The 27,700-nt window shown below is 36.2% G+C and overlaps 2 protein-coding genes across 2 annotated transcripts in view; both read left to right on the top strand.

Annotated features, from left to right (window-relative positions):
* The window catches only part of LOC143538119 (glutathione S-transferase zeta class-like), a 275,556-nt gene that overhangs the window by 86,406 nt on the left and 161,450 nt on the right, over positions 1–27,700 (top strand). The window lies entirely within an intron of this gene.
* Positions 225–6,423, top strand: LOC143538155 (serine/threonine-protein kinase Nek2-like). Its single transcript, XM_077031769.1, has 14 exons — positions 225–371; positions 546–612; positions 1,232–1,297; positions 1,663–1,709; positions 1,805–1,850; positions 1,935–2,015; positions 2,115–2,157; positions 2,250–2,299; positions 2,404–2,485; positions 2,557–2,606; positions 2,791–2,864; positions 2,969–3,020; positions 4,119–4,568; positions 5,566–6,423. Exons 1-14 carry the CDS (start codon positions 286–288, stop codon positions 6,190–6,192), a joined length of 1,821 nt encoding a protein of 606 aa, XP_076887884.1. The 5' UTR covers positions 225–285; the 3' UTR covers positions 6,193–6,423.

Here is a 27,700-nt window from a genome sequence, read left to right as displayed (position 1 = left end):
TACTACCTTTTAGAATTTTCTTTTGGTGGATTGTTTCTTCTCCTTTCTGATCTCTTTAACTTTTATCTCAAGAAAAGTTGCTTTAATGTGCAAGGTTGCTTATATTATAACTATTATATTGCTTATGTTTTATGTTACTGTGTTTTTATTTCTCTTTTGTTATTTGAATAGTAATATTTTAACATCTTAATTTGTATGCTACTATGCTTACAGGGTTGTATCATTGAATGCATGACTGGAAGAAGAATCCTGTAGCGTCCATAAGTGTAATGCACTGCTAGCTAGATGGATCAGTACGAAGTGCTTGAGCAAATTGGAAGGGGGGCGTTTGGTTCTGCCCTTCTCGTACGACATAAACATGAAAGAAAAAAGTGAGGACGGGTTTGAATTTTTTTTTAGTTATTTGTGTTTTGATGCCGGATCTATGCATCTCTTTACTTGTTTCTTTATCATGATACGTTTCATGTTTACTCAATTATGCTAAGTTGCATTTTCATTGACATTTATTGATTATTTCTTCCAATTTGTTTAACTTTGTATATAAGGTATGTGTTGAAAAAGATACGCCTTGCACGCCAAACTGATAGAACACGCAGGTCTGCACATCAAGAGGTTGGTATCCTTTAGTTTGAGCATCCTACAGTCTTTTCTTAATCCTATTTTGTTTGCTTTAATTATCCTAAATGCACCTGATTTAGTTATTACTTTTTCATATTCTCTAATGTAGGTATGTGATAATCATGTTTGTTTCGCATTTATTACATCTAAACAATGTCTAGTTAAACGCCCTGCTTGCGGTGCGCGCATATAATGTATATATGTGTGAACCCTCGGGTGGGCAAAAGTAAAAGTGCACTAATTTTGACATTATTTTACTAATCTCGTGAAAATAACGTTAAAAGTGGCGGAAGGTTAATCAGGCATCATGTGGTGGCGTTGATAGCCGAAAGACAAGGGCACATGCACCAATCAGCCGGTGTCCCTGATGATTGAGTGCTATGTGCCTTATGTCCAAGGCTTGATGCAAAACTACTATCGAGCCGGGGGTCTCACCGGAAGCAGCCTCTCTATCCCTATGGGATAGAGGTAAGACTGTCTACATCTTACCCTCCTCAGACCCTACCATAGCATTGCTATTGGTGGGATATACTGAGTACGATGATGATGATGATGATGAAACAATGTCTAGTTATCTAGAATGCACACACTAATCCACCTTTTCTGTTTGTAGATGGAGCTCATCTCTAAAATGCGAAATCCCTTTATTGTGGAGTATAAAGATTCCTGGGTAGAAAGGGTAAGGAAATGAAAATTTTTTCATTCTGTATTATGTTCATGGCCATTATATTCAGTGTAATTCAGTTTACACTTGCCTTAAATCTTAACATACATATTTGTAAAAGAAACTCCTACAAAAGGATGCTATATCTTCTAACTTTCCTCTAATTGGAACATAGATCTCAATCATGCACAGCTTGATACTTTTCTCTCACTCATGAATTGGACATAGTATTCTTTTGTAAGCTCTATCTTGCACAACTGCTTATACATGACATCATAAGGCTGTTATTACAATACTAAACAACATTGGTCACGAAATGTTCATTTTCTATCCCAAAATCTGCGTTAACCATGTGCTTTTATGCATATATTTTTCGGCAGGGATGCTATGTTTGCATTATTATAGGATATTGTGAAGGCGGAGACATGTTAGTGCTTTGTAACCATTCCTCTCAAATTATAATGTTATGGCACAGAGCTAAATTGTTATTGGCATGAATTTTACAATTCTCTCCTTTTACAGGGCAGGAGCTATTAAAAGGGCCAACGGCATGCTGTTTTCTGAAGAGGTACCTACCACCATGCACCTACCCCCCCCCCCCCCCCCCCCTGCTTGTTTGAGTGTTTGTCCTAAACAGAAAAGTATCATGCAGAAATTATGCAAGTGGCTTGTACAACTCTTAATGGCACTCGACTACTTACACTTGAATCATGTTCTTCACCGGGACGTAAAGGTTATCTCAGCAGATTAAATTGCTTTTTGCTGAATTGTCATAGTATTCTGAAATTTGATGGACTTTCGTTTGCTGATCTTTATTTCATTGTCCTTTCAGTGTTCAAATATATTCTTGACAAAAGATCAAGATATACGTCTTGGTAAGTGTACATCTCTATTCTCTAAACATTTTTATAAGTTGAAAGAAAGTGACAACTCACCATCATGACATCATCATCAATAATTCTTTCAGGTGATTTTGGACTAGCCAAGATGTTGACTTCAGATGACCTTGCCTCATCTGTGAGTGACATGTTTCCTAAAGATAACCTTCAGATTTGAGTTTTAACTTCTAATCTCTCTACTGTTGGGGACATCTCATTGCTTCCTGTTTATATTTTACTTAGGTGGTAGGAACTCCTAGTTATATGTGCCCCGAGCTTCTTGCAGATATACCATATGGTTCAAAATCAGATATTTGGTCTCTTGGTAAGGGAGAAGTGATATTTGATTTCTTAATATGGACACGCATTAATGTTTCTCCATCTTCTGTCTTCTAGGATGCTGCATATATGAAATGACCTCCCATAAGGCTGCATTTAAAGCTTTTGTAAGTGTTCTCATATACCTACTTTATTAACTCTGTGGTATGTTACATCATATGCCGCCACCTAAAAGGCTAAAATTGATTTGAATGAAAGCTAATATGATCCAATTCCTGTGAGCAAAAACATATTTTTAGTTCTACCTGATTCACCTAATGCCTATAATTTTGTTGTTAACTTCTTAAACAGGATATGCAAGCACTGATAAATAAGATCAATAAGTCGATTGTGGCACCACTTCCAACCAAATACACTGGTGCCTTGTGAGTCACATGACTTTCATGATTTTTCTTCTTTGTGTCTTGTGGCATCATCATCAAGTTAATTTAATTTTGGAATCTAATTATTTTACTCTTTTCTGTTTCAGTCGGGGCCTTGTAAAAAGCATGCTGAGAAAAAATCCAGAACTAAGGCCAAGTGTACGCATTATACAAATCTTTCATGTTATAAAATCAAATCTTGCTTTGTGTAGAACTGTAGATAGAGGGTTAACTATGTTATAATTTCTTATTCATTCTTATTTTCCAATGTTGGGAGGCCTAGTCTCTTTAACATGGCTTCCATCATAGTTACAAGGGTGGCAAACTGAGTGGGGTCGGTTTGCGGGTTTACCTGTTTTAACACATTTGTTTTAATATATGTTTTTTTATTTAAAAAAATATGTTTGAATGTCATATCTTACAACTGATTTGGTATTTTGTGCCAAAATTAAAAAGATAAAAAAGAGAATTGAGCATCAACTTTTATAGTTAACGTAATTGTTTATATACATATGTATTTTTAATTGTAATTTTAGAGTATTAATATTAAAATAAATAAAAAAATAAATAAATGTTTTTGTTGGGTTAAAATTGTTAAAATTGTGACGCCCTGCTTGAGGTGCGCGCATATTATGTATATATGTGTAAACCCTCGGGTGGGCAAAAGTGAAATTGCACTAATTTTGACGTTATTTTACTAATCTCGTGAAAATAACGTTAAAAGTGGCGGAAGGTTAATCAGGCATCATGTGGTGGCGTTGATAGCCGAAAGACGAGGGTACATGCACCAATCAGCCGGTATCCCGATGATTGAGTGCTATGTGCTTTATGTCCAAGGCTTGATGCAAAACTACTATCGAGCCGGGGGTCTCACCGGAAGCAGCCTCTCTATCCCTATGGGGTAGAGGTAAGGCTGTCTACATCTTACCCTCCTCAGACCCTAACATAGCTTTGCTATTGGTGGGATATACTGAGTACGATGATGATGATGATGATGATGATGATGTTGGGTTAAAATTGTCTTGTTTGTGTCAAGATGCGAATATGCAGGTTGTGTTTGGGTTCGTTTTCGGGTTTGATCCACCAGCATGACCCATTTAGCACTTCTATCGGGCAGGTTGGATGACTGATCAAAATGAGCCGCATTGGCGATTGGGTCTGATTATCCTGAATGATGACCTGTTTTTCCGCTTCTCGAACTGTTTTCTTTATTGCTTACGTTTTTACTTCAATAATTGTCTTTTTTCGGTTTGTTAGGCAGGAGAGCTACTAAGGCATCAACACCTCCAGCCATATATACTCAAAGTCAACCTCAAACTAAACAGCCCCAAACGCACCACTTTAACCACCACCCATTGGCCCGAACCCGATTACATGAAGAAAACAAGATTTGCTGAGCCTGTTTGTCTTCGTCCAAGATCCCGGGATAGACGGCTATCATATGGAAATGACAGAACTTTGAATCCAAGCATATCCTTAGGTGACCAAGGTTCGCCATTTTTAACCAAACGGTGTCAAGATTCCCCTCATTATTTGCATAGAAGGGTGGAAAGAATGTCCATTGGAAGCACGTGTGATGACTCACCCGTTGATAATAAGAATATTTCTTCAAAACCTTCCAATTCTATCAAGAATCTTAGGTTCACTTCACCAAAGATATCCTCTGCTCCTAAGCAACGGGCTGGATTCTCAAAGGGCCGTGAAATGGTAAGATCGTTAAATATCGATTCTTGCATTTCTGCTTCCTTTTACACTAATGTTTTAAATATAGATTTTTTGCATGGGTTAGTTTTGGGTTCAAACTGAAAATTCTGTTTTGAGTTTCTATTCAACCGTTTCATTTTTGATTTGGGCTGGGTTTAGTTCGGTTTGGGAAAAGAAAATTGGCCCACTGCAATGAATTTGGGCCTAAGACTTTGGCCTTAATTTTTATTTTTTTTAATTATGATTAATTGGTTATTATACATTTGGACTAAAATATTTGGGTTACACTATATATTAAATTCTTACAAATTACATAATATTAAAATTAAAAAAAAATGAAAATCCCATAAAATCGGTTTGTTTTGGTTTTCTCTGTTTTAGTTACATGCAAAACATAAACTGAACTGAAAATTTGGTTTTTACAAAAACATAAACCAAACTGTCGGTTTTTGTTTTGGTTCGGCTGTTTCGGTTCCATTTTTTTGGTTTCATGCACACCCTTATATGCTATATCATAGTTAAATTTTTTACAAGTTGGATATTTACGACAATCTAATAAATCTAAGGATTTAATTATTCAAATATAAAGTCTAAGGACTTATATGTAAATTCTGCAAAAATCATAATTTTTTCAACAATTTCCCTTCTTAGTAACTTACTACTAGAGGTGGCAAAATAGGTGGGTTAAGCCGATTACATAACGAGTCAAACCTGTGCTTTTAGTACACTTTTTTATCCATCTATTGTTATTAATTAATGTGCTAATTATAATTGCAAAAGTATATTATTGAGTCAATACAACGGTATAGTTTTTTTTTTAAGTAAATTGATTTAAAATGTTATATAGACTAAATGCCCTTTGGGCTACTTTTCTTGTTAAGTATATTTTTAACAGGTCAAACATAGAACTTAACCCGAATCGACCCGTTCATAAGTAAACATGTCAAAATTGTGATATTTCAAGTTTTATTCTGAAATATGAAACCGCTTACATATGCAGGATTCAGATTCAAGAAGTTCAGTAAAACAACCGTGTCCCACAAGTAGACGGGCGTCCTTCCCACTTCTAAAAAAGCCCATAATGGAAGATTCCGTATGCAGAAAAAGCACAGGCTTCCTCAATTCAATCAAATCCATGGATGTTTCAGTCAACGCCCCTCGGATTGACAAAATGGTTGACTTTGATCCAACCCATGACCTGTTCGTCCCGACCTGTAGAACCTCAATAACCTCTGTACAAGGGTCATCATCCCCGCCATGTGACCGGTCAATCATGAAAGACAAGTGCATGGTTCAAGCTGTTGACACAACATCCGTGAGACATAACTCAAACTCCCCAATTGGGAGTGACTGCTCGGACCAAAATGCAACCGCGGGTGCATCGAGCCGAACCTCATCAGACTGCAGGCGGAGGCGGTTCGACACGTCATCACAAAAACAACGAGCCGAGGCGTTAGAAGGGCTTCTTGAGTTCAGTGCAAGATTGTGGCAAGAGGAAAGGTTTGAAGAGCTTGGAGTGTTGTTGAAACCATTCGGGCCCGGGAAGGTGTCTCCAAGAGAAACTGCCATTTGGTTGACTAAAAGCTTGAAGGAAAATGCAGTGAAGCAAGAGGACCAATTTCAATGATGAAGTTAAATTATTATTGTTATTGTTATTGTTATTATGATATGCAGTTATTATGCATGGACGTATTTTAGTAGCAGAAGGTAACACGAATACGGGTATGGATACGGGTATGTAGACGAGGGTTTAGGAACAATTTCTCTAATCTCTTGTAAGTTGTAACCGCATGTAGTGCAATGAACTTAGTCTAAACTTTAAATCCCTATATGTTTATTGCTGACATCTTTTGATTTTAATCATTAGGTGTGAGGTAATGTAGGTTTTAATATAAATAAAGATGGTGAATTTAGATTATGGATTCTTGATTCTCTCTCTTTCATTCATCACTATAATTCTCTCATAGGATATAAGGTAGAGACTTCAGACTTGTATGTTATAATATAATTTTGTTAGATTCTGAACAAGTTGGTCAATTTTAGTTTCAAGTTTTAACAAAAGGATTGCGGGTTGATGGTCGAGGACCAGCCTGTCCGTTTTGTTTATGATCACGCGTGATTGATTTTGCCCTTACAGGCGAGATCCAAAAAGTGCAAAAATTATCTCAGATACGCTCTTAATTAAAGGTACGCGTGCTGAATATGCAATAGTAGTAGAACCCACAAGTGTAAACACAGCTTTAGTAGATGCGATTTTCAAGCATTTTCCAGTCAATAACTTAGAACTTGAGATGTGGTAATTTTAATCTTGACTGGGTTTTATACTAGATTCACATACAGATCCATATCCCTATGTCCACACTCAATATCCACACCATAGTTTATTGTCAATGGTCATCCAGTATTTCATGATAGAGGTGGAAAAGAAAACTCGTGTAATTTCTCCTTTTAAACGTTTATTTAGGCGCTATCTTTTCGCTAGTTTTGCCTTGTTTAGTGAAAGTTGCTTCGGAAAAAAAAATTATGATAGAGGTGGAAAAGATAAATGGTTTTCACAGTTTCTTCGTATCAGTTCTTTTTATTCTTTAAGGCTATATTTACCTAGAGATAGAAATTATAAGCATTAGTGGTTATTTATTTTAACATTATTGCCGATATTATATATATTTGGAGAATATTTTAGTGCTGAAAAGATGTATAAATTTATATGCATCAGCTAGTCAACTTAGCCGTCGACTAGTCAAATATAAGTTTCATCAAAAAGAGCTCGGTGAATACAACCCTTCATAAGTCACCGTTAGAGAAAAAGGGGGTGGCGGCAGTGTTCCCCGCGAGGAATAGTACCCCTTGGGGGTGCCCATCGCTGCACTCCCTCCACCCTAAGCAGGATGTAATGGGTTGGGTTGGGTTGGGTCAGGTATTGGTAATCTCAGTCCCATACTTTTGGTACTGGTTATTTTGTTTGTTAAACAGTGACTTTTAGAAATTTTCGAGTAAAACATTTTTACCATTATTATTCTTTTATACCTTTTTATTCATATGAAAAGATTACCAATTAATAATATCAAATTATTATATAAATTTTGTATATATACTTCACAACTAAACAAAATATATATAATATCAATAATTACATACCCCATAAGAAAAGAAATATATTTTATATATGAACCTACTAAAACGAAGCATTAATAATAAACATGATTTAAGGAGAAATAAAATTGAAATTAAAAATATTTCAGGTATATGTTTCGGGTAAACGGGTATACTATCTCGAGTAATTAGGCTAGGTATCATCGAATCTCATACCCGGCCCGTGCCCGTGGATTTTTTAAATTCTTATCCCATATTAGGCCCATATGTAACACCCCGGTTTTAAGCGGAATACGCCCGGGTGTAATGTACAGACCATTCGTAAGCTTGTAACGCTATTAAAACGACATTAATTATAATTAATTTATTTCATGTTACCAAAAGTACACACATTGTCCATAAATAAAAGAAAACAATAACACTTCATCGAAAAAGTAAACAAGTTCTTTATTTCAGTATCCTAAGGCATACTAATGATCTTTGTCCTTAGCATACCATCGATTCAACCTGTAGCACGCTGAAAATAATATATTTTGTCAACAATTAAGTTGGTGAGTTTTCATAAGTTTTTGCGCATACATATATATAGAAAACTCGCGATTCAACAATCGTCATGCAATAAGAATTCAAGCGTAAAGTAAATGAAATCAAATAGTGTCGTCCTCCAGTTCATTTAGCTGAAGTCGGGGAAATGAGAACCACCTTACGTAAACAACCGAAGTCGTAACGTTAGACGGCGCGGGTACGTCCCGTCGGACCCTCCCACTATGTGTATGCGTTTGCGTTTGCGTAACTTCCTCCATAAAAACAATAAACACGTTGCAAGCAAGTTCACGTATAATCATAAACAATATGCACAAATAATATTAACATACACGATATAAGTGAATCGGTTTGTAAACAATCACATAACTAACGAAAGAAAAACTTGTGATGTGCTACCCCCAAAATATTATAAAGCGTTAAAATGGGGTTATGAAGAACTCACCTCGAAATTGAAGATAAATTTGCAAGAAAAGCCGAAAGCACAATAACGAAACCAAAGCAACCGAAACCGAAAGTGTTAAAGAATCCGAAACGATTGAATCTCATGAACTATAAATAATAACGAAAATACAGAATCAAGACAAAATTAACTAACAGGATTATAAACGTTTAATAATTTGGTTTTAGGAATTAAGCATTATTTTAATGTATTTTATTAGCATTTGATGGCATTCATATTATAATATTGTATTTAAGCTTAACGAAATTTTAACGATATTTATTATTTAATTTTATAACTTAGTACTAATATGAAAGTTACGATAAAAATAAGACACGGATTTTTAAAGGGGAAAATTTATCTTGAACTATGTTAGCGAAGAAGAATTATAATATTGGCGTTTATACTATTTAAATATTATTTTAACTAATATGAGAATTTTAATCTTTATGGAACGTTGGTTGTACCGGTTAAACTTTGTCAGAAAAACAATATCGTTAGTGTATTGTAAAGATTAACAAGGTGGAATTCATAGTTAATGAATTAAAGTTTAACGATTTAAAAGCTAACGAATTTAAGTTAACGTAACTAATATTAACGGGTTTGAAGTTAACAAACTAATAAATTAAAGTAACGGAAACATACATAATAATTTTTTATTTAATAAAGGAATGATAATATTAACGAAGCACCGGTTTTAACGATATAATTTTATTCTCAAAAATATAATTATGTTAGCGTATTTTAAGATATCAACACAACGGCAAAAATTTTATAATATAATATTATTAATGGGTTTTAAGAAACGAAGACAAAAAGTTGGTTTTTATATGAAAAGCAATGATAAACTTTAGTTTTCTAATTGATTTTATGATTTTATTTAGTTTATAATTATTTTTAACAATATAATGTAAAAGATATGGCCTTTAAAAAAAATAAAAAATAAAGACCTGACCGAACCCGGGTCCTCTAGGTCACATGCAAGTGATTTAACCAGTTGAACCAATTTGCTTGTTGTTACAAATCTGGAAACAAATTTATATAACCTATAAACAAAGTTCATCATCTTCACATCAAACCCTAGTTCTTAAATCATTCAATTCGTTCCATTTGTGTAAAAATTAAGTTAGGGTTTTTGTTAAACACAGAAAGGCGATTCATAAACATGTAAAAATTACCTGAGATTGTTATTGTTTCATGGTGAACCACGGTCACCGAAAAAAAAAAAAACAGACTTGACGGATTCATTAAGGATTATAGAGTGTTTGATGAAATTATTGATATGAACGAGTTTAGTTCATTATTTGGATCCTATTTATAGGACGAATTTAGAACGTATAGGATTTAATTGAGTGTTAGGCAGGCGGTTAACGAAGTTAACGGGATTAATATGCGCGAATTTGAATGTTATAACCTGTTATAATTTATTATTATCACGGTTTTAATTGAAAATTCAAAAACTTATGAACATTCGATTTTCAATTCGATTTCACTACATATATTAAGCTTACGTTAAATTTATATTTTATTTCAAAAGTTGACATATCTTTCATATGTTATTTTAAATTTTTTTTACGAGATTATTATTGAAACGCGAAAACTTATGCTGGCTCATGAGTATTTCAATTTCGATTTCGAATTTTGTTTCTTGTGACTATTTCTTTATTTATAATTTATATAGATAGATTCCGATTTTAGGAATCTTTCATGAAATATTTCTTTTGGTTATTAAATAAATTTCATATTTATGATTCATGTCATATGAAACCTTCACGCTTCGTGACATATCTTCTCATTCTCTCGAAACTCAACCCACAAAACGACAACCCAAATCATCAAGCAAATGACCATCGCAATCCCGACCATGATTTCCACTAACCACAACAACAAGAGTAAACACCAAATCTATGCTCTAACCAATCCAGAACCCAACACAAACCCAAGATACCCAAGCACACCCGCTATGCTAAGGAAGGGCTAACTTGTTTCCGCCATGCATACCTTAAGCCACATTCCAAAACCACTTGAAGCTTACACGTAGCCTTGCACCAATACGTAGTCCCATCATACTTGTCAAACATAACTATTAAAAAAAACAATGCATAATATTTCGCATTTATTTATTTCTTCTTCTTCTTCTTCTTCTTCTTCTTATTATTATTATTATTATTATTATTATTATTGTATGAACACCTTATCCTGTAATTTCAAATCCTCGATTATTTTATAATAGTTATGTAATAAGTATATGATCAAGTTGATTTTCTTCAAAAGGACTTTAAGTCAAACCAAATGGTTTATTATTATTATTATTATTATTATTATTATTATACATATATATTTTCAAGGTTAAATAAATCTTTAAAAAAAAAATCCTTTTGTTTCAAATAAGTTCTAAGCCTTAGTTGGTTTTATACTACCACTATTATATTTCTACCTTCAAAAAAATCATTTTATCTGGCGATCATCTTTAAAGTTTTCCTAGGATGCCACTCAAAAGAAAACCTTTTACATTAAAAGTTTTATAATTTTCGCAAGCGTTAGCGCTAATTCAGGACTTTCATTTATCATAAAAAAATTGAGTTATAAAAGCATCAGGTTTTTGCAACTGATTTTCACAAACTAAAACGAATCTCAAAAATCATTTTTCTCCCATGTTTTTGCCAACGCCAATGAGTTTCGGTTAAGAAATCATGGCACCACCCACCCTAGCCTTCATACCACAGACCCACCTACCTTCGAGAAGACAAGCATCGCAAACTCCACTTTGTTTTCCTTCCTTTCATGAATTTTTATTTTTTTTATATATAATTCTATTTGGATATGATCGAAATAATTCTATTCATCTAATTTCTTCAAAGGTTGTTATGAAATTTATTTTTGAGTTTGGTTATTTATTAATTGTTGACCTATTTTCATTCCTATTACTCTCAAGCACGAAACACACAAAATATTGCATCATCTATAATACATAATCGCATTGCTGAATTTGTTTATTTTTTTTGTTATCTCAATTTCGCGGTCTATGACCGATTTCCTATAAACATAATCGTTTAGTGGAAATTGGGACTATGAACATGGTTATGTACATAGTTATCTAATAGAAATCGTATTCTTACATTGACTATCTATGACTGGATACCTCTAAATGGATTCGTTTTCTTAAAACCGGGGCTATGATTATAGCTATCTAATAGAAGTCACGTGTACATGTTGTGTAACATCCGTATTATGAGATTACTAAATAAAAGAAAATTATTTTTCGTGTGTGTCGCTCGTTTAATTGTGTGCGTGTTTATATTTGGATAAGGATTGGGATTGGTGAAGGAAGTGGGTGGTGGGGTCCATAGCCCTCTATATAGGGCCATCCCCCCATCCTTTCACCATTTCTTCCCATAACACACACACACACTCCCTAGAACATACACATACTCTCTCAAGACCCGAATCCGAATCCGGGCTAAAGTAAGGAAGATCTTGGTGATCAAGTGTGTTCAAACAACAAGAATCACGTCCAGATCCTCGAGTTGTCCAGATCCGAACAAAACCCGAAGCCAAAGGTGAGTTTTAGCCAACAAGTTTAAGTTTTGTGGTTGAGTTTGACATGCAAATCGATATCTTAGTAGATCGGGTTGACAGATGTAAGAAAAACATAAACTTGGTGAGTCATAGCCTCACGGGTATGATATAGGACAAAAAGGTGATGTTCGGACCTCATAAAACACGGGTATACAAAGTTGGTACGACCCAAAACCCATAAAAAGGGTAAAATCGGGTCCTAAGGAGGAAACAAGGAGGAAAATGGCTTTAAAATGGTAAAAACGAAGAAAGGCAGGTATTTCGCTTCGCTCACCCGTGAGAAGCGAAACAGGTATTTCGCTTCGCTCAACCGTGAGAAGCGAAACAGGTACTTCGCTTCGCTCAGCCTTGAGAAGCGAAACAGGTACTTCGCTTCGCTCAGCCATGAGAAGCGAAAAGTTATGCGAAGCGAAATTCTATGCGAAATTCCTTCCAGGCGAAATTGTTTAAGTTGTGACCCAATTCATTTTCTGATGCGTTTTTGTCAAATCTACGGCCGAGACGAAAGAAGTGAAAGATGTTCCTATAGTGTGTGACTACCCAGAAGTGTTCCCTGAGGACCATCCGGGGTTACCACCGGAACGAGAAGTAGAATTCCAGATAGAATTGATACCAGGAGCACAGCCCGTTGTGAAAGCACCTTACCGTTTGGCGCCGTCTGAGATGAAAGAACTAATGTCCCAACTACAAGAACTTCTCGACAAAGGTTTCGTAAGGCCGAGTGTTTCCCAGTGGGGTGCGCCGGTGTTGTTCGTTAAGAAGAAAGATGGGAGTATGAGGATGTGTATCGACTACAGGGAGTTGAATAAACTTACGGTGAAGAATAGATATCCGTTGCCCTGGATTGATGACTTGTTTGATCAATTGCAAGGTGCTAGTTGGTTCTCGCGGATAGACCTCAGATCGGGTTACCATCAGTTGAGGGTGAAAGAGGCAGACATCCCTAAGACAGCGTTTCGGACGCGGTATGGGCACTACGAGTTCCTCGTGATGTCGTTTGGACTAACCAATGCTCCCGCAACATTTATGGATATGATGAACAGAGTATGTCGGCCAATGTTAGACAAGTCGGTTATCGTTTTTATAGACGATATATTGTTTTATTCGAAGAGCAAGTCTGACCACGCCAAGCATTTGAAGGAAGTGTTGGAAGTATTGAAAGTCGAGAAACTGTACGCTAAGTTCTCAAAGTGCGCATTTTGGTTACGAGAAGTGCAGTTTCTAGGTCACATAATTAATCCTGAGGGGATTGCTGTGGACCCAGCCAAGATTGAAGCGATAAAGAATTGGAAGACTCCGCGAAACCCAACCGAGATACGCAGTTTCCTAGGGTTAGCTGGCTATTATAGGAGATTCATTCCGAGCTTCTCCAAGATAGCCTCATCGTTGATCGGTATGACCCGAAAAGCTGTAGTGTTTGGTTGGGGTATGTTCCAAGAAAAAGCGTTCGAAGAATTGAAGACAAGACTCACTCAGGCTCCAATCCTTGTTCTACCCGATGGTGATGAGGATTTGGTAGTGTGCACTGATGCTTCACATCAAGGGTTAGGTTGCGTGTTGATGCAACGAGGGAAGGTCATAGCTTACACGTCTAGGTAATTGAAAGTTCACGAATGTACGTACCCGACGCATGACCTAGAGCTAGCCGCTGTAGTACATGCTCCTAAGATCTGGAGACACTACTTGTATGGTACCAAGAGAAGCGAAACAGGTATTTTGCTTTGCTCAGCCATGAGAAGCGAAAAGTTACGCGAAGCGAAATTCTATGCGAAATTCCTTCCAGGAGCTTTGCTCAACCCCATCCAGGGGCTCTGCCCCTTGGACCCTGCTAGGGGCTGCCGCCCCTAGACCCCACTACCAGGGGCGCTGCCCCCGGACCCCCGTTAGTTGAGGGTTTCATTAACTTAGATGTAAGAAGTAGTAGTAATGGTTAATTGACGCGTGTAATGTATTGTACAGTTAGCCATGCACAGCTAAGGAAGGACATTACCATTTACGGTGAGAGAAATCGTCTCCAGGTGAGTTCTAGCCCCATTTCTCTTTGAGATGGTTACGGGGCTGTGTGCATACTTGTAAGAATAGTAATATATATATACTTATACGCTTAACGTGAATGATTAATGCAAGAATGAAAGAAAGATATATATATCTATGTGATTAACATAACTGATTAATGTAAGAATGAAAGAAAGAGGTTAGAACTTGCATATGTTAGTTGTTTAACTTAACATGTTTGTAAGAATCTAGAAGGAATGTGAAGTAAGAGTCAGGGTGGCAGGCCTTTCTAATACCTTGGCAAGAATAGTAAGAGTCAGGGTGGCAGACCCTTCTAATACCTGGGCAAGAATAGTAAGAGTCAGGGTGGCAGGCCCTTCTAATACCTGGGCAAGAATAGAGTTGTCGACTCTACGATATCGGTGCAAGAAGTCGGGTGGCAGACCCTTATAATATCTGTGCAAGAAGTCGGGTGGCAGACCCTTATAATATCTGTGCAAGAATGTATGTATAATTGTATGTTTGTAAGAATGTGTAAGAGTAGTACAAATAATACTTGTATGGAAATGAAAGAATGTGTAAGAATAATCCTGTAAACTATTAAACTAGAAATCACTCAGCGTAGCTGACTATTAGTATGCACGCAGGTAAATAGGATGCGACGGGTTGCTTGAGGGAAGACACGTGGCAACAAAGTGAATACTGGCATCGAAGAAAAGAAGATTCACGTGTCGTTTACGTTACCTTTTAAGACTTAAATGTATTTTGTTTAAAAACAAGCACTCATGTTATGTAAGAATGTTTAATATTATGTATTCCGCGAAAAGTTTTTTAATTAACTCTGATTTCAGAACTGTGTTTATGAGTAAATCCAACGCCATAGTAGGGCTTCCGGGAACGAGGCCTTACATGTTGAGTTAATTTTTTTTACATGAATTGCTTTGGTTATTTGTTTGGTTCTTTTCCTGCTCAATGTTTCATTGAATCATCTTGTTATTTTAGATCTCAAGGTATCATTAATTTAAGTCTAATGCTTTACTTTGTTATACTCATCTCAAAGTTTCAACTGTCTACTTTGTTATTTCGTCACCAAAGTATCATTAATTTGCCTTGTTGTTTTTAAACCCAAAACTTTATCAATTTACTTGGTTATGTTTTTTTTAGCTCAACTCACCCTGTTATTCTCGATCCCAATACTTCATTTATTTATTGCGATGTTCATGGCCTTAACGTTTTCACACTTCATTCTCATTATTTTGTGTTACTTCGGAATTTCGGTTATATCATTTTAACCTCAATAACGTCGTTTATTTCGTTTTTTGCTTCAATAGTTTTGCTTATATCGTTTTACCAATAACATAGTTTATGTCGATTTAACTTCAAACATTTTGTTTATTTCGTTTTTAAGCTAAATAACATCTTTTTTGTTGTTTAAACTACAAAAGTTTCAATTTTTATTTTTACCTAATATTTTCGTGTTATCCTTGACCTCAAGGGTTCGCTTATATATATATATTTGTTTTGATCTTTATAGTTCATTGTTCTTGATTTCCAAACTTTCATATAAGATTTTAATTTATTTATTAAAACCCATACAATGGGGCGGGTTATGTAGACCATCCGACGATAAAGGTAATTATGGGCCGACACGTAATTATCCAAGTCCTCGAATGGAAGACATAATAAGTTCGTTGTGTGCAATAACTCAAATAAGGAATGATATTGGAAAGACGAGACAAGTGCAGTATGATAAGCGCATGGTGGATACGCCACTGATACATCCTATGTAAAAGTGTCCTTGCCATATTCCCATTTGTGGCGTTTTTTGGGTCAGTAAAAGAACAACGTTATTATTTTTATTTAATTATGTTTGTATAATCGTTAAACCTTTTAACAACTCCATGTATTAGTTGTTTTATTTTAAAATTTTAATTTCGGGACGAAATTTCTAAAAGTTATGAATCCTGTAACATTCGTTAATTTTCAACTCAAAACCCGACTTGTTTAAAATGTTTGATGCAATTCGTACCTTCAGTTATTATTAAAGATGTAAATATATTGAATATGATCATTATGTTGTTTATGATTTTTATGATGTTTTATTAATATTATTATCTCAAGCATTAAATTTAAGTCAAGATCAATTCAATTCGTTTATGTTTTGATTACATTTCAACTATTATTCTTTCATTAATTATGATTAATTGCATATTTTGAATATTCAACTATATTTATTTATTTTGACCAATTCCATGACTTTTACCCATAAGACTTGACTTTTGACTTGGTTTAGAAGATTTTTAATTCTCCTAAACCATATAATGTATAACATCTTTATCTTCATCAATTCTTGGTCAAACCATTTAATTTCATCATTAACTTTTGCTTAAGACGTGGCTAAAGACTAGCTTGACCAATTAATATGGTCAAGCATTGTTATTAACAACTCTTGCATTATAAATTCATGTCCTACCTTTGCAAATCCTTCACCACAACCCAATTAACTCTCACTCATGCTCTAGCTCTCTTTTGGTGTTAAAGTCCAAGTTTGACCAAGAAAGTCACACCGTTCAAGTTCTTCTTTTTCTTTGTTATTCCATCCTCGGGCAATTTATTATTTTATGTAAAACACATCATGTTGTCATCACCACGTTGTCACCTTATGTCGATAGTCATGGTTGTGTTTCACTATCGCTTGTCGGCTCGTTTAATGTTCGTTTAAAAAAAGTTTTATGTTAAAAAAAACTAACCTTTGCAAAACTAATAAAGCCAAACCAAACATTTTCAACATATCACTTCATCTTATCATTTCAAATATGTTAGACATGCATAAACCCAACTCAAAACCGAGTTCATGTTTGACCAAAAATGAACCACTCGATTAACTTGTTAGCTTAAATAATAATCGGTTCGACAACAAACCGAACTCATTAAAATTAACTAATAAATATTATAACATATATTTTCCCAAAAACTAAAATAGATTGACTAAAAGTTAAGTAACTTACTTGTATTTCTCTTAACTTATAAAAATAGAATAAAATTTTATTTTTAACAAACTTTTTACTCATGAATTTATAAACCGAATATGTCGGCCATCTTTTTTTTTTCTTGCCTTTCCTCAAACTCATTTTTGACCATAGTTATTTTCTTATCTAAGATCCCTCATTGAACCGAACTTTGTCAGTTCACTCGCTTAAGACATCTACGCTTATTTTCTCTTCTCCCGCTAAGTAACAAGTGAGTTTTCATAACCCCTTTTTACTTTTACACGTTTTGGGGTGTAGCACGTCCAAACTTGGTTTTCTTATGTCAAACTAAAATTTACATGTGTGTCTTGTATGTATTTGTTTTGTATCATATTGCTTGTAAACTGTGTGATTATGTGCTAATTGTTTACTGTTTTTGCTAGTGGATACACATACTCATAGTGGGACGGGACGTACCTGCGCCGTTCATTTGTTAATGGCGGTATCATACACATACTCATAGTGGGAGGGTCCGACGGGACGTACATGCGCCGTCCATTTTTAAATGGCGGTATCATTATCATTATTCAAGTAGCTCGACGAAAGGGGTTCCTTAGTAGATTTTACATATGTCAAGTGAACGGGAATATCATGTATTTACTTTTCTTTTGCTTTATGATTGAGACGATACATTTTGACTTGTGAATTTTTACTCTTTTCGTATTATATATATGCAAAACTTATGAATTCTCACCAACATTATTGTTAACAAAATATATTATTTTAAACGTGCTGCAGATTAAAGTTTAAGGATTGAAGACTAGATTGGTTGGACCATTAGGTTATTAGAAACATATCATAATGAAATTTCAAAGTTATTGTATTGTGTATTTGTGATGTAATGAAATTAAATGAATATAATTATTGTCGCTTTAATAGCGTTACAAGCTTATGAGTGATCTGTACGTTACACCCAGGTGTATTCCGCTTAAAGCCGGGGTGTTACAGGTTTTTCTTAGGTGTCTATTTTACAATCCCAGTCCATAACTAAATATTTTCCCGATTAATTAACAACTGAAATTTAGGAGATTCTAGCCTAGGTAGTTATGTCATCATCGTGTTAATTAAGTCCAAGTTCTAAGTTTAGTCGTCTTTAGTTTTCTTAGTTAGTTTAAATTAGTTTATTAGTAAAACCCCCCTTAAACAAATAATAAATAAATAGTCGTGTCTATAGTTGAGTCTAATTTAGCTAGTTTACGTAATTAAAAGAGTCTCGTGGGTTCGGTATCCGGACTTACTTAGCTGTACTAGAGTCGACCGGTTCACTTGCTGGTTAGTAGTTTTAGTTTAGTTAAGAGTCTAGAATTTATTACTTAGTGTCTAGATTAGCGTGTTTTAATTTGACTATTTTTAGCACATCAAGTTTTTGGCGCCGTTGCCGAGGGCTCTTGGCGATTGCGTTATTAGCTTTGATTAGATTTACTTGCTACATACGTGCTATTTGTTTTGTTTTGTTTTGTCCTTTGAGTCGTAGGAGTCTAATTAATTTTGTCTAATTTTAAGTTTAGTTTATTTATTCTTAGTTTTATTTTAGCATTTAAATAGAGTCTACTCAGTTGGTCTTGTGTGTTTTTCAGGTTTATGCCACATCTTCGTTTGCAAGGACCACCTCTATTAAAGTCAGAAGCCAGTTCATCATCACCGATCATCATAGATTCTCTACCGAAGTCATCACCACACAGTTCACCGCCGTCGAGTCCTAGAACCATTCCCGATATTTAAATGAACGACAACCGAACCGTTTACCAACAAGCCTTCGAGGGTTTCACCAGAGATCACTCGCCCATCATCACCCCCGTAATCAATAACCCTAATTCCTGGCAGATTCCATCTTATGTCATAACCAATCTCACCCAGAGTAACCTATTCCATGGTCGTGACGATGAAGACGCACCGGCGCACATCAACCGTCTCACTCGTGTGCTCAGAATGTTCAATTTACAAGGTGCTAATAAATATGCCATTTTCCTCCATTTGTTCCCGTTTTAACTTACGAGTCGTGCCGCCACGTGGATCGATTCGCAACCAGCTTATTCACTACTTGGGAGGCGTTGCATACCGCTTTCTTGAAGAAATACTTCCCGCCTGCCAAAGCATCTCGTCTCCGAGATCATATTCATTCTTTCCATATGGAGCCGGACGAGCCGTACTATCAAGCTTGGGAGTGTTTTCAGAGTTTACTGGCCCGTTTTTCACAGCATGGTCTTACTCCGTGGGCCCTTGTTGAGAAGTTTTACAATGGGCTGACATACGAGACTCAGGCTCGATTCGATACTGCTGCTGGAGGTAATTTAATGGATAAGAAAAGTGTAGTTGAGTGTAATGAATTGTTTGAAAGTTTTGCCCAGTCTGAGTTTGCTAAAAAGCCACGTATCGGGAATTCAAATCCCATCACTAGTACACCTTCATCCATTCGAGGTGTGCACCAGTTTAATGTGGATACTAGTGTGGCGACTGTCTTAGAGAGTCTAGCCAGTGAGATTAAAAAAAATAAAGCTAAAATAGATAAGTGTGAGTTGTGTAGAGGGGGGCATGGGACTTTAGATTGTCCGTTTATGAGTCAAGAGCAGGTAGAATTCATAGGAGGGCAAAATAGGGATCCTAATGTGTTTAATGGAAATAATAATTCAAATGGGAACACTTATAAAAGTAATAACTATAATTCGAATTTGCGTTCCCCCGGTGCACCCTCTGGTTTCAAATCAATTTCAAATCTTTATCGGGGGCAGGATCAGTCGTTTAGTGGGGATCAAAGTAGTCAAGGTGGGAGTAATGGGCAGGATTTGAGTAGTGGTATTGGTAGGTTAGAGGAGATTATGAAGCAAATACTAGTTAGAGATTAGGAAACTCAGAAAAAATTTGCCGATCATAATTTTCTTTTAAGGAATCACCAGTCCATACTCTTAGATCTTCAGAGAACCGTAGGTGATATAGCCCGATGTTTAGATGAGAGACCCCCAGGTCAGTTTTCGGGTTCCACTCAGCAAAATCCGGTAGCTCAGTTAAATGCCATATCTACTCGTAATGGTAGGGTTTTAGGTCCGGAGAGAGAGAATGAGGTAGAGGAGAGTGATGAGTTAGTTGATGAGGATATGGTGATGGAGACTCCTGGGAGGGTGCAACCTAGGCTAGACCCAGCAAGTATCGCACCAACCAGTGAGCCCATAGTTAGAGGAAGTGAGGAAAAGAAACCGAGAGATGTTAGGCCTTCACCGCTTATAGATCATATTCATGTCCCGTATCCAGCCCATCTTAAGAATCTGAAATTTCGTAGAGAATACGGGAACTTCTTGGATATGTTTAGGCAGCTTAGGATTAATCTTCCGTTTATCGAGGCCCTCTAGCATATGACGAAATATGCCAAGTTTTTGAAAGATATTCTTAAATGAAAGGAAAGTTTGAAGGAGCTTTCGACCATTCCACTGAACGGAGAGTGTTTTGCAGTAGTACTCAATAAGGTTTCGGAAAAGTTACCCGATCCCGGTGTTTTCACTATTCCATGTTTGTTCAGTAGGGATACCTCGTGCCAAGCCTTAGCGGATCTAGGAGCTAGCATAAACTTAATGCCATATTCGTTGTTTGAGAAGCTAGGCCTAGGAGAACTTACACGCACCCGTATGTCATTATCTTTAGCTGACCGTTCGGTGAAGTACCCTAGGGGTATCATAGAAAACTTGCTCGTGAAAGTCGATAATTTGGTTTTCCCTGTAGATTTTGTGGTTTTAGATATGGAGGCTGATGAGAGAGTTCTTATAATTTTAGGTCGTCCATTCTTGCGTACTGCTAGGGCACTCGTTGATGTTTTTGAAGGTAAGATCACTCTTAGAGCCGGCGACGATAGTGTCACTTATGTTGCTAAATCTATGAGACACCCGAGTGGTCAAGACGGTCTCATTGATCCATGTGTCACACCCCGACTAGCACAATGCGGAAGCGTAAAACGGGAATGTAACAGACACCTCTGATATCAATACATTGTTTATAAAGAAACATTACAAACTAATTTACAATATATTACATTTCTTTGTTCTATCATTGTTTTACGGTCTAGGTGATACAAACAAAACTAGTTCGTTAACTAAACGTTCTTACTACTAACGTTTTTTCTTCTATTCACATAGCATCAATCGCACACTTCAGGTAAGTGACAGATCACCCAATCATTCCGATTTAGGTACACCTGAAAAGCAGTTTAAAACGCGTCAACTACTAGAGTTGGTGAGTTTCACGAGTTTCAAGAAAACAGTAATGAGTATTCACAAGTTAACACTTGTAATCATGAAATAAGTATGTATGTATGTAAATGATGTATGTGATGTAATTATGCTAAGCTACAGTGAAGCCTTGACTGTATGTGTTGCGTGCATCCATTTCCCACGCTCCATCAATCACGGTGGCCCCTTTCCGCCCACAACATGCCCCAGTAGCTATGTCTAACACTACATAGCCTGTATGTATAAATATGGTCATGTGCAAACGGCGCTATGTGACACGGCAACTAGGCCGATTCCGTTTGGGTTTGTCAAACCAATAGTACTATTCACAAGCTACCGGCTCGAAGTTAATCACTGTGATCGTGGGGACTTTCGTGTGTTAGCACTTAGATAATTCACATCAGTACATGTTTCAGGTATGTATATGTAATCAAACATGCTTTTCACCCCAAAAGTTCGTAAAACAGTTTAAAAGTGGGGTCATGAAACTCACGGTTTAGTAGATATTCAGTACTGTATCAGCTTGTGGTTTGTTCGGTCCGCTATCAGTAGTTCATATAATCAATATTATAATAATATTAATATTTTAATATTATTATAATCTCAATACTAAACTGGCCTGTATAATTAATCTGGGTGTAGCTGGAACGCCCAGAAAGTGGCAATAGGCTTAGGTTGTGATGTTGTTCAATGTCTAATACTTAAAACCGAACTTGGCTCAGATTCCCGTTTTTCCCAGCTTGGCCAAGTTGTTCGTTTACGCTTTCAGAAAGCAGTTATGGGAAAATAAGCTTGATTAAATGTATTGGTTAATAAAATGATTAAATTATAAAGAAGGATCACATACTGGGGTCCCGGATTAGCCACGGGGCCCATTTCCGTTTATACAGTTTGATTTAAGAAGAAACGCGCACAATCCATCCGGATTGTCCAGGTTTTTCATAGAAAAGTTCGTTTTTACTTAATTAGCCCAAAAATATGATTTTTGATCACTCTTGGTGTTTTGATTTTCCCGCAGGTTCACTAGTCGCGAACTTGCCGGTTGTTATAAAAACTGAATTTGTTTAATATTCAGATTAGCATAATTAATTAACCGTTAATCATTAAATTATGAAAATTTAACCACTTATCAATTAAAATATGTATATTTTTATAAAAATATTTCTGGAATTTATTTACTGATTTATTAATTTATAAAAATTCATTTTATCAGCTATATTTCGCCTGAAAATCGTTCGTTTACCCCAAACAATTTCCAAAAAATCCACAAAAATTCCTGAATGCTCAATTCATGTCCCAAAACAACCTGTATCAATTCCAGAATGTAAAAAGCTCGTGCAATATTATTTTCGGCCCAAATTCGGCTGTAAAAATTCACACGAACGCAAATAAACAAAACACCTTTAAACTTCTCCAAATGATCCCAGAATTCATATGTGATCAAAATACATCAAATTTGAGTTCCCAGAAAAATTTCATAATTTTTCAAGTATTTGATGTATTTTGATCACATATGAATTTTAGCTATTTTTCCCAAATAAACGTCCCAATTCGGTAATAAATTCGCCAAATATTCTCGGATGGTCAAAAAATTACCAAATTTGAACAGGGACTCATTGACATGGTTCCTGATGTCCATAAAAAATTTCAAGTCCTAAAAATATGAACATCACAACCTTAACCTAAATAGCCCGTAAGCGAGTGTTTCGGCATTACCTTAGCAGGTTTGGCTCGTTTCCGACCTTTTAATCAAGTTTTCAGGTTCTTGTGCTTCTAAGAAAGCTAGGTACAAGTCCTATATCACAAACCAATCAATATTTCATCAACATAACAGCCCTTAATCCGTGTTTTCGGCTAGTGCACAAAAACGAACTTTTGAACCGTAAAAACGTCGTTTCAACCCTTTAATCCGTGTTTATGGCAAAAAAAACTATCAAAACAGGTTCCTTACCATGTATATGATCAAAACGTGTTTATGGACCATTTTTAGGATTTTTACACGGTTAGGAATGATTTTTAGTAACCAAGACATGTTTTTATGGTATTAAACAAGTTTAAACAAGTGTAAAAGTAGCTTATTTAAGTTGTTTACCTTAGGGTTTCTTGAGTTTTTGGCTGGAGAAGAAGGTGTGTCTAGAATTTTCAAGAAATGATGTTAAAAATGGATTGAATCTAGTTTAAATGTGAAAGAATAACAAAGGTGGGGGGGGGGGTGGCGGCTGCGGCCGGGATTCCTTATGGCCCCCCTATGGGCTGTTTTGGCCCAATGATCTGGTTTCTCCAGCCCAAACACGAACAGCCCGGTCCAAATTTAGTTCGGGTTCGGTTTTTGGCGCGAAAAACTTATCGGGTGCGTTAAACAGCGCGAAAACGAGTGTTTTTCGGCTAGTTTTGTGTAAAATTATAAAAGCATACTATATGTTTGTAAAAATCAAAAATATTTTCACAGATCGCTTAAAACATTTCAAATAAGTGTTTGGTAAGTCTTTTTCGGCTTAACGGATGATACAATGCTTGGTTTGTAACTATCTTTCGCGTTTAAATCTATAGCGGGTGGTTAAACGAGCATGTTTTCGTTTAACTTGTTTGCTATCAAACTAAGACCATATTTCTAATATTTTAGCTTGTATAGATCGTATATCACTTATAGATGGCCCCCCCGAGATATCTGGGTCATAACCCGACCCGTTCGGTTAATTATTCGTTTGTTACGCAAAAGGCGTTTATTTGCTTAATCAGTAAATACGTACTGAGGTGTACCTTGTTTTTTCTCAAATGTCACACCATGTCATCCCGTTTATGCGATTAAGTCTTTTGTTTCGGGCATGGATCCACGTCTTGAACACCCCCGTTCCGTCAAAGTTTGTTTGGAGGAGGAAAGAGAGGTCGCGAGTTCTCGAGAATCGATGGAGTTTGATAGAGAGAGAGGCGGTGGAAAGAGAAAGTTTTTGGAGTTTGGAAAGATTGAAGATTAATGGTCATATCGTGATGCAGTTTCTTGGAGGACCATGGAGTTTGACCGAGGTGGAGGAAGCTCCACTTGGACAGCCGAGTAGTTCACACAGTAGAGTGTCTTGAGTGAAAACTCAAGTGTAGAATTTGTATAGTTATTCTATTTTTATTTTTGAGTCTTGTCGTGTCACTAACGTAGATTTTTGTAGTTCTTCTTCGTTTTTGTTTTTAACTTTTGCAGGTTTTGAGCTAGAAAATGACCCCCAAGAAGTATAATGCAAAATTCAAGTGTGGGGATGGACCAGCCGAACTGTATACTTTTTATTATGTGCTGCTATTTATTCATGTTATATATATTGGGTGGGTTGGTTGTCTGGTGACATGTTTTTAATGTTTAACATCTATCAAATTGATAAGATATTTTTAGATATTGTTTATTGTGTTTGCTGTTTCCATTCGTGTGTGAGAGAAGGAGATATCGTTTGCTGAGTACGTTCGGACTTTAGGGCATTCATGGAAGAAGACTTTGGCATCATATCGTTATACGCATATTACCAGCTAAGTCTTCTCCATTATCTATCTTGCTTGTTTATTTTTTATTTTTGTTTTTGTTTTTGGTTTTTAGTTTTTTTTTTGTATTCCGATTTTATTTTTATTTTTCGTCCTTATCCTTGCATTGAGGACAATGCTAAATTTAAGTGTGGGGATAGGACATTTGAGTCATAGTTAAAAACAAAAATTGAAAATGTCCCTTGATTTTGTTTCTTTTTGCACTTAAATGGGAGATGAGGATATTTATCGGGAATCGGTTTTTCAAACTACTAATAATATGAGATAATATTAAAGAAGGCGTACTAAGCTTGGGATGTGTCGGTAGGCCCAACTAGTCTTGAAAGGTTTTCCATTGCATATTCTTAATAAACCTAATTAAATCTTAGATTTTGTGGGTTCTCATCCTAGGGGGGACAGTGAAGCTAAAATTCGATAAGGTATAGGGAGTATTACCATAAGCTGATTACTCTAAGGTTGTGAGAATTGAATGCACTTTAAAATTAGCACGCCACTTCGTTTTATGAAAATAAATAAAGAGTGGTGGCGCCCCACAAATGTCCAATTTTATACGAGCTTTAGTCTTTAGTTATATATTTTTAGGTTAAAGATGCCTAAGTGCGAAATGAAAAAATAAATAAATAAATAAGCATTCCAAACGTTGATTTGAAAAGAAAAAGTGAGAAAAGTTATGTAATGAAAATTGCCAAAAAGCATTCTAAAAAATAGAAAAAAAGGCCAAAGTGCACATACTTGACGAGATTGAGAGTTTACGTGTTACCAAGGGGATGACGACTCTGAGGATATACTATTGGGGCTCGAAGTTTTTAGTCAGTAAATATTTTCTTAGGGCATATATAGGAAAAAGTCCAATAATATTTAGGACATGCTCGTATGACCTCACTTGACCTATCATCCATAATTCCATCTAAGTGCATTTTCTTCTTATCATTAAGGGATTCTTATCTTACGGTGATATGTTGGCCCAGTTTGCTTCAACTTGATTATTTTTAATTGTCTTTACTATGCTTGAGATGGGGTAGGTGGATCTTGTAACACCCCGACCAAAGGCGGATTATACATCGGGGCGCCACATATTGTTTCATTACTCGTGACACTATTGGGTGTCAATATTTAATAAATACATTCATTCGCGCACGCGCAGGGTAAACACAAGATAACATAAATCATCATAAATCAATATATTATAAATCATAATATTCGAACAGCAATAACTTGTTTTGATACATTTTAATCTAGGTCCAAAATAAAGAAAACTTCCTACGTGTCCACAAGCTCCAAAACAGCTACTGCAAACCTGAACATGTGTTAAAATAAACGTCAAACACTTGCGTGTTGGTGAGAAATCAAGTTTAATACAATACATAGATAACAATAAAATCTGCGCGCAACATGTGTATGTCTGGGTTTCAACAAGGGTGTAATCAGATCGGGACCAACTCTAAGAGACAAGACTGCCAGTGCTCACAATTGAGCTCACAAACAAGACTAACTGTGCAAGTGTAACAAAAGAGAAAATCATAAACGATAGTTCTCCCGTGTTCATCTAATGGTACCATGAAAACTGCGGAATAGACCGACAAGACGGTTAATGATCCACACATACAAATAAACAGCCAAGTCTACGTCCTCAACACATGGGATACTGCGCGACTAAAGTTCATAAACAAGTTTAAGACTCTAAGTTTGTATGAACACATGAACATCCCAAAACATTAAAAGCAAAAAGGGATTAGGTACGAGATTACTCACATGATAAACGATGCGGTGTAAGATAAAGCAAGAACCAACTTTAAACAAGCACAAGTTAACCTATAATTAAAGATTATTGTTTTAACGATCTGTTTTAAGTCTTGATTATAAGTTAGCATAATTAATAAGTAAATTATTATATATAATATATATATTACCGGAAAACAGGGCAGAACAGGGAGGAAGACGGAGGCAGAGAGGGAGGCGGCAGAGAGAGCAAGGAGGAGGACAGGAGAGATTAAGTGTTTTGTGTGTGTAGTGTTAGGAAAAATATTATTATTATTTATAGAAAAACCCTAGGAGACATAATCCCTAGAAAAGGGGAAAAAGATCTCAAAAAGCAAAAGATTCCAAAAGCAAAAGATATGGAAAGATATGGCAGCTGCAGAGGCAAGATAAAGCTGTCAGGGAACAGTAAAAAGCATGGGCGGGTAGATAAAGGTACAGGTCAAGCATGGCAAAAGCAGATTTCAAAAGATTATGTCAGTCACTTTATCTGTCAACCAATGGGGTTGGTGCGCATGCTGCGCCGAAAGTAACTTTTCAGACAAAGCAGATTAGGTCAACAGCTCAAAAGATAAGACAACACAAAAGCAAACGGCTAGATTTAAACAGAAGAAAACTCGAAGGATTCAGCGCGAGAAGGCTAAGGCGCGAAGGCAGACACAGAAGGTCAAGAGAGCGCGAGCGCGAAGGCAGACAGAACTATCCTTAACGCGTCGCGGAAAGAACTATATTTCTAAGCGCGCCGCGGGAAGAGTCACATTTCTTAGCGCGCCGAGGGAGGAACTAAAATTCCTAGCGCGCCGCGGGAAGAACTATAATTCTTCGCGCGTCGAGGGATGAACTACGATTCTTAGCGTGCTGCGAGAAGAACTACAAATCCTTAGCGCGTCGCGGGAAGAACTACCGTTCTTAGCGCGCTGCGAGAAGAATTACAAATCCTTAGCGCGTCGCGGGAAGAAC

Source organism: Bidens hawaiensis, unplaced genomic scaffold, assembly GCF_021521415.1.
Source record: "Bidens hawaiensis isolate Kalapana, Puna unplaced genomic scaffold, B.hawaiensis_p1.1 tig00011475_1, whole genome shotgun sequence".
Taxonomy (NCBI): Eukaryota; Viridiplantae; Streptophyta; class Magnoliopsida; order Asterales; family Asteraceae; genus Bidens; species Bidens hawaiensis.
The sequence above is the reverse complement of the archived record's forward strand: the minus strand, read 5'-3'. Positions and strand labels throughout refer to the sequence as shown.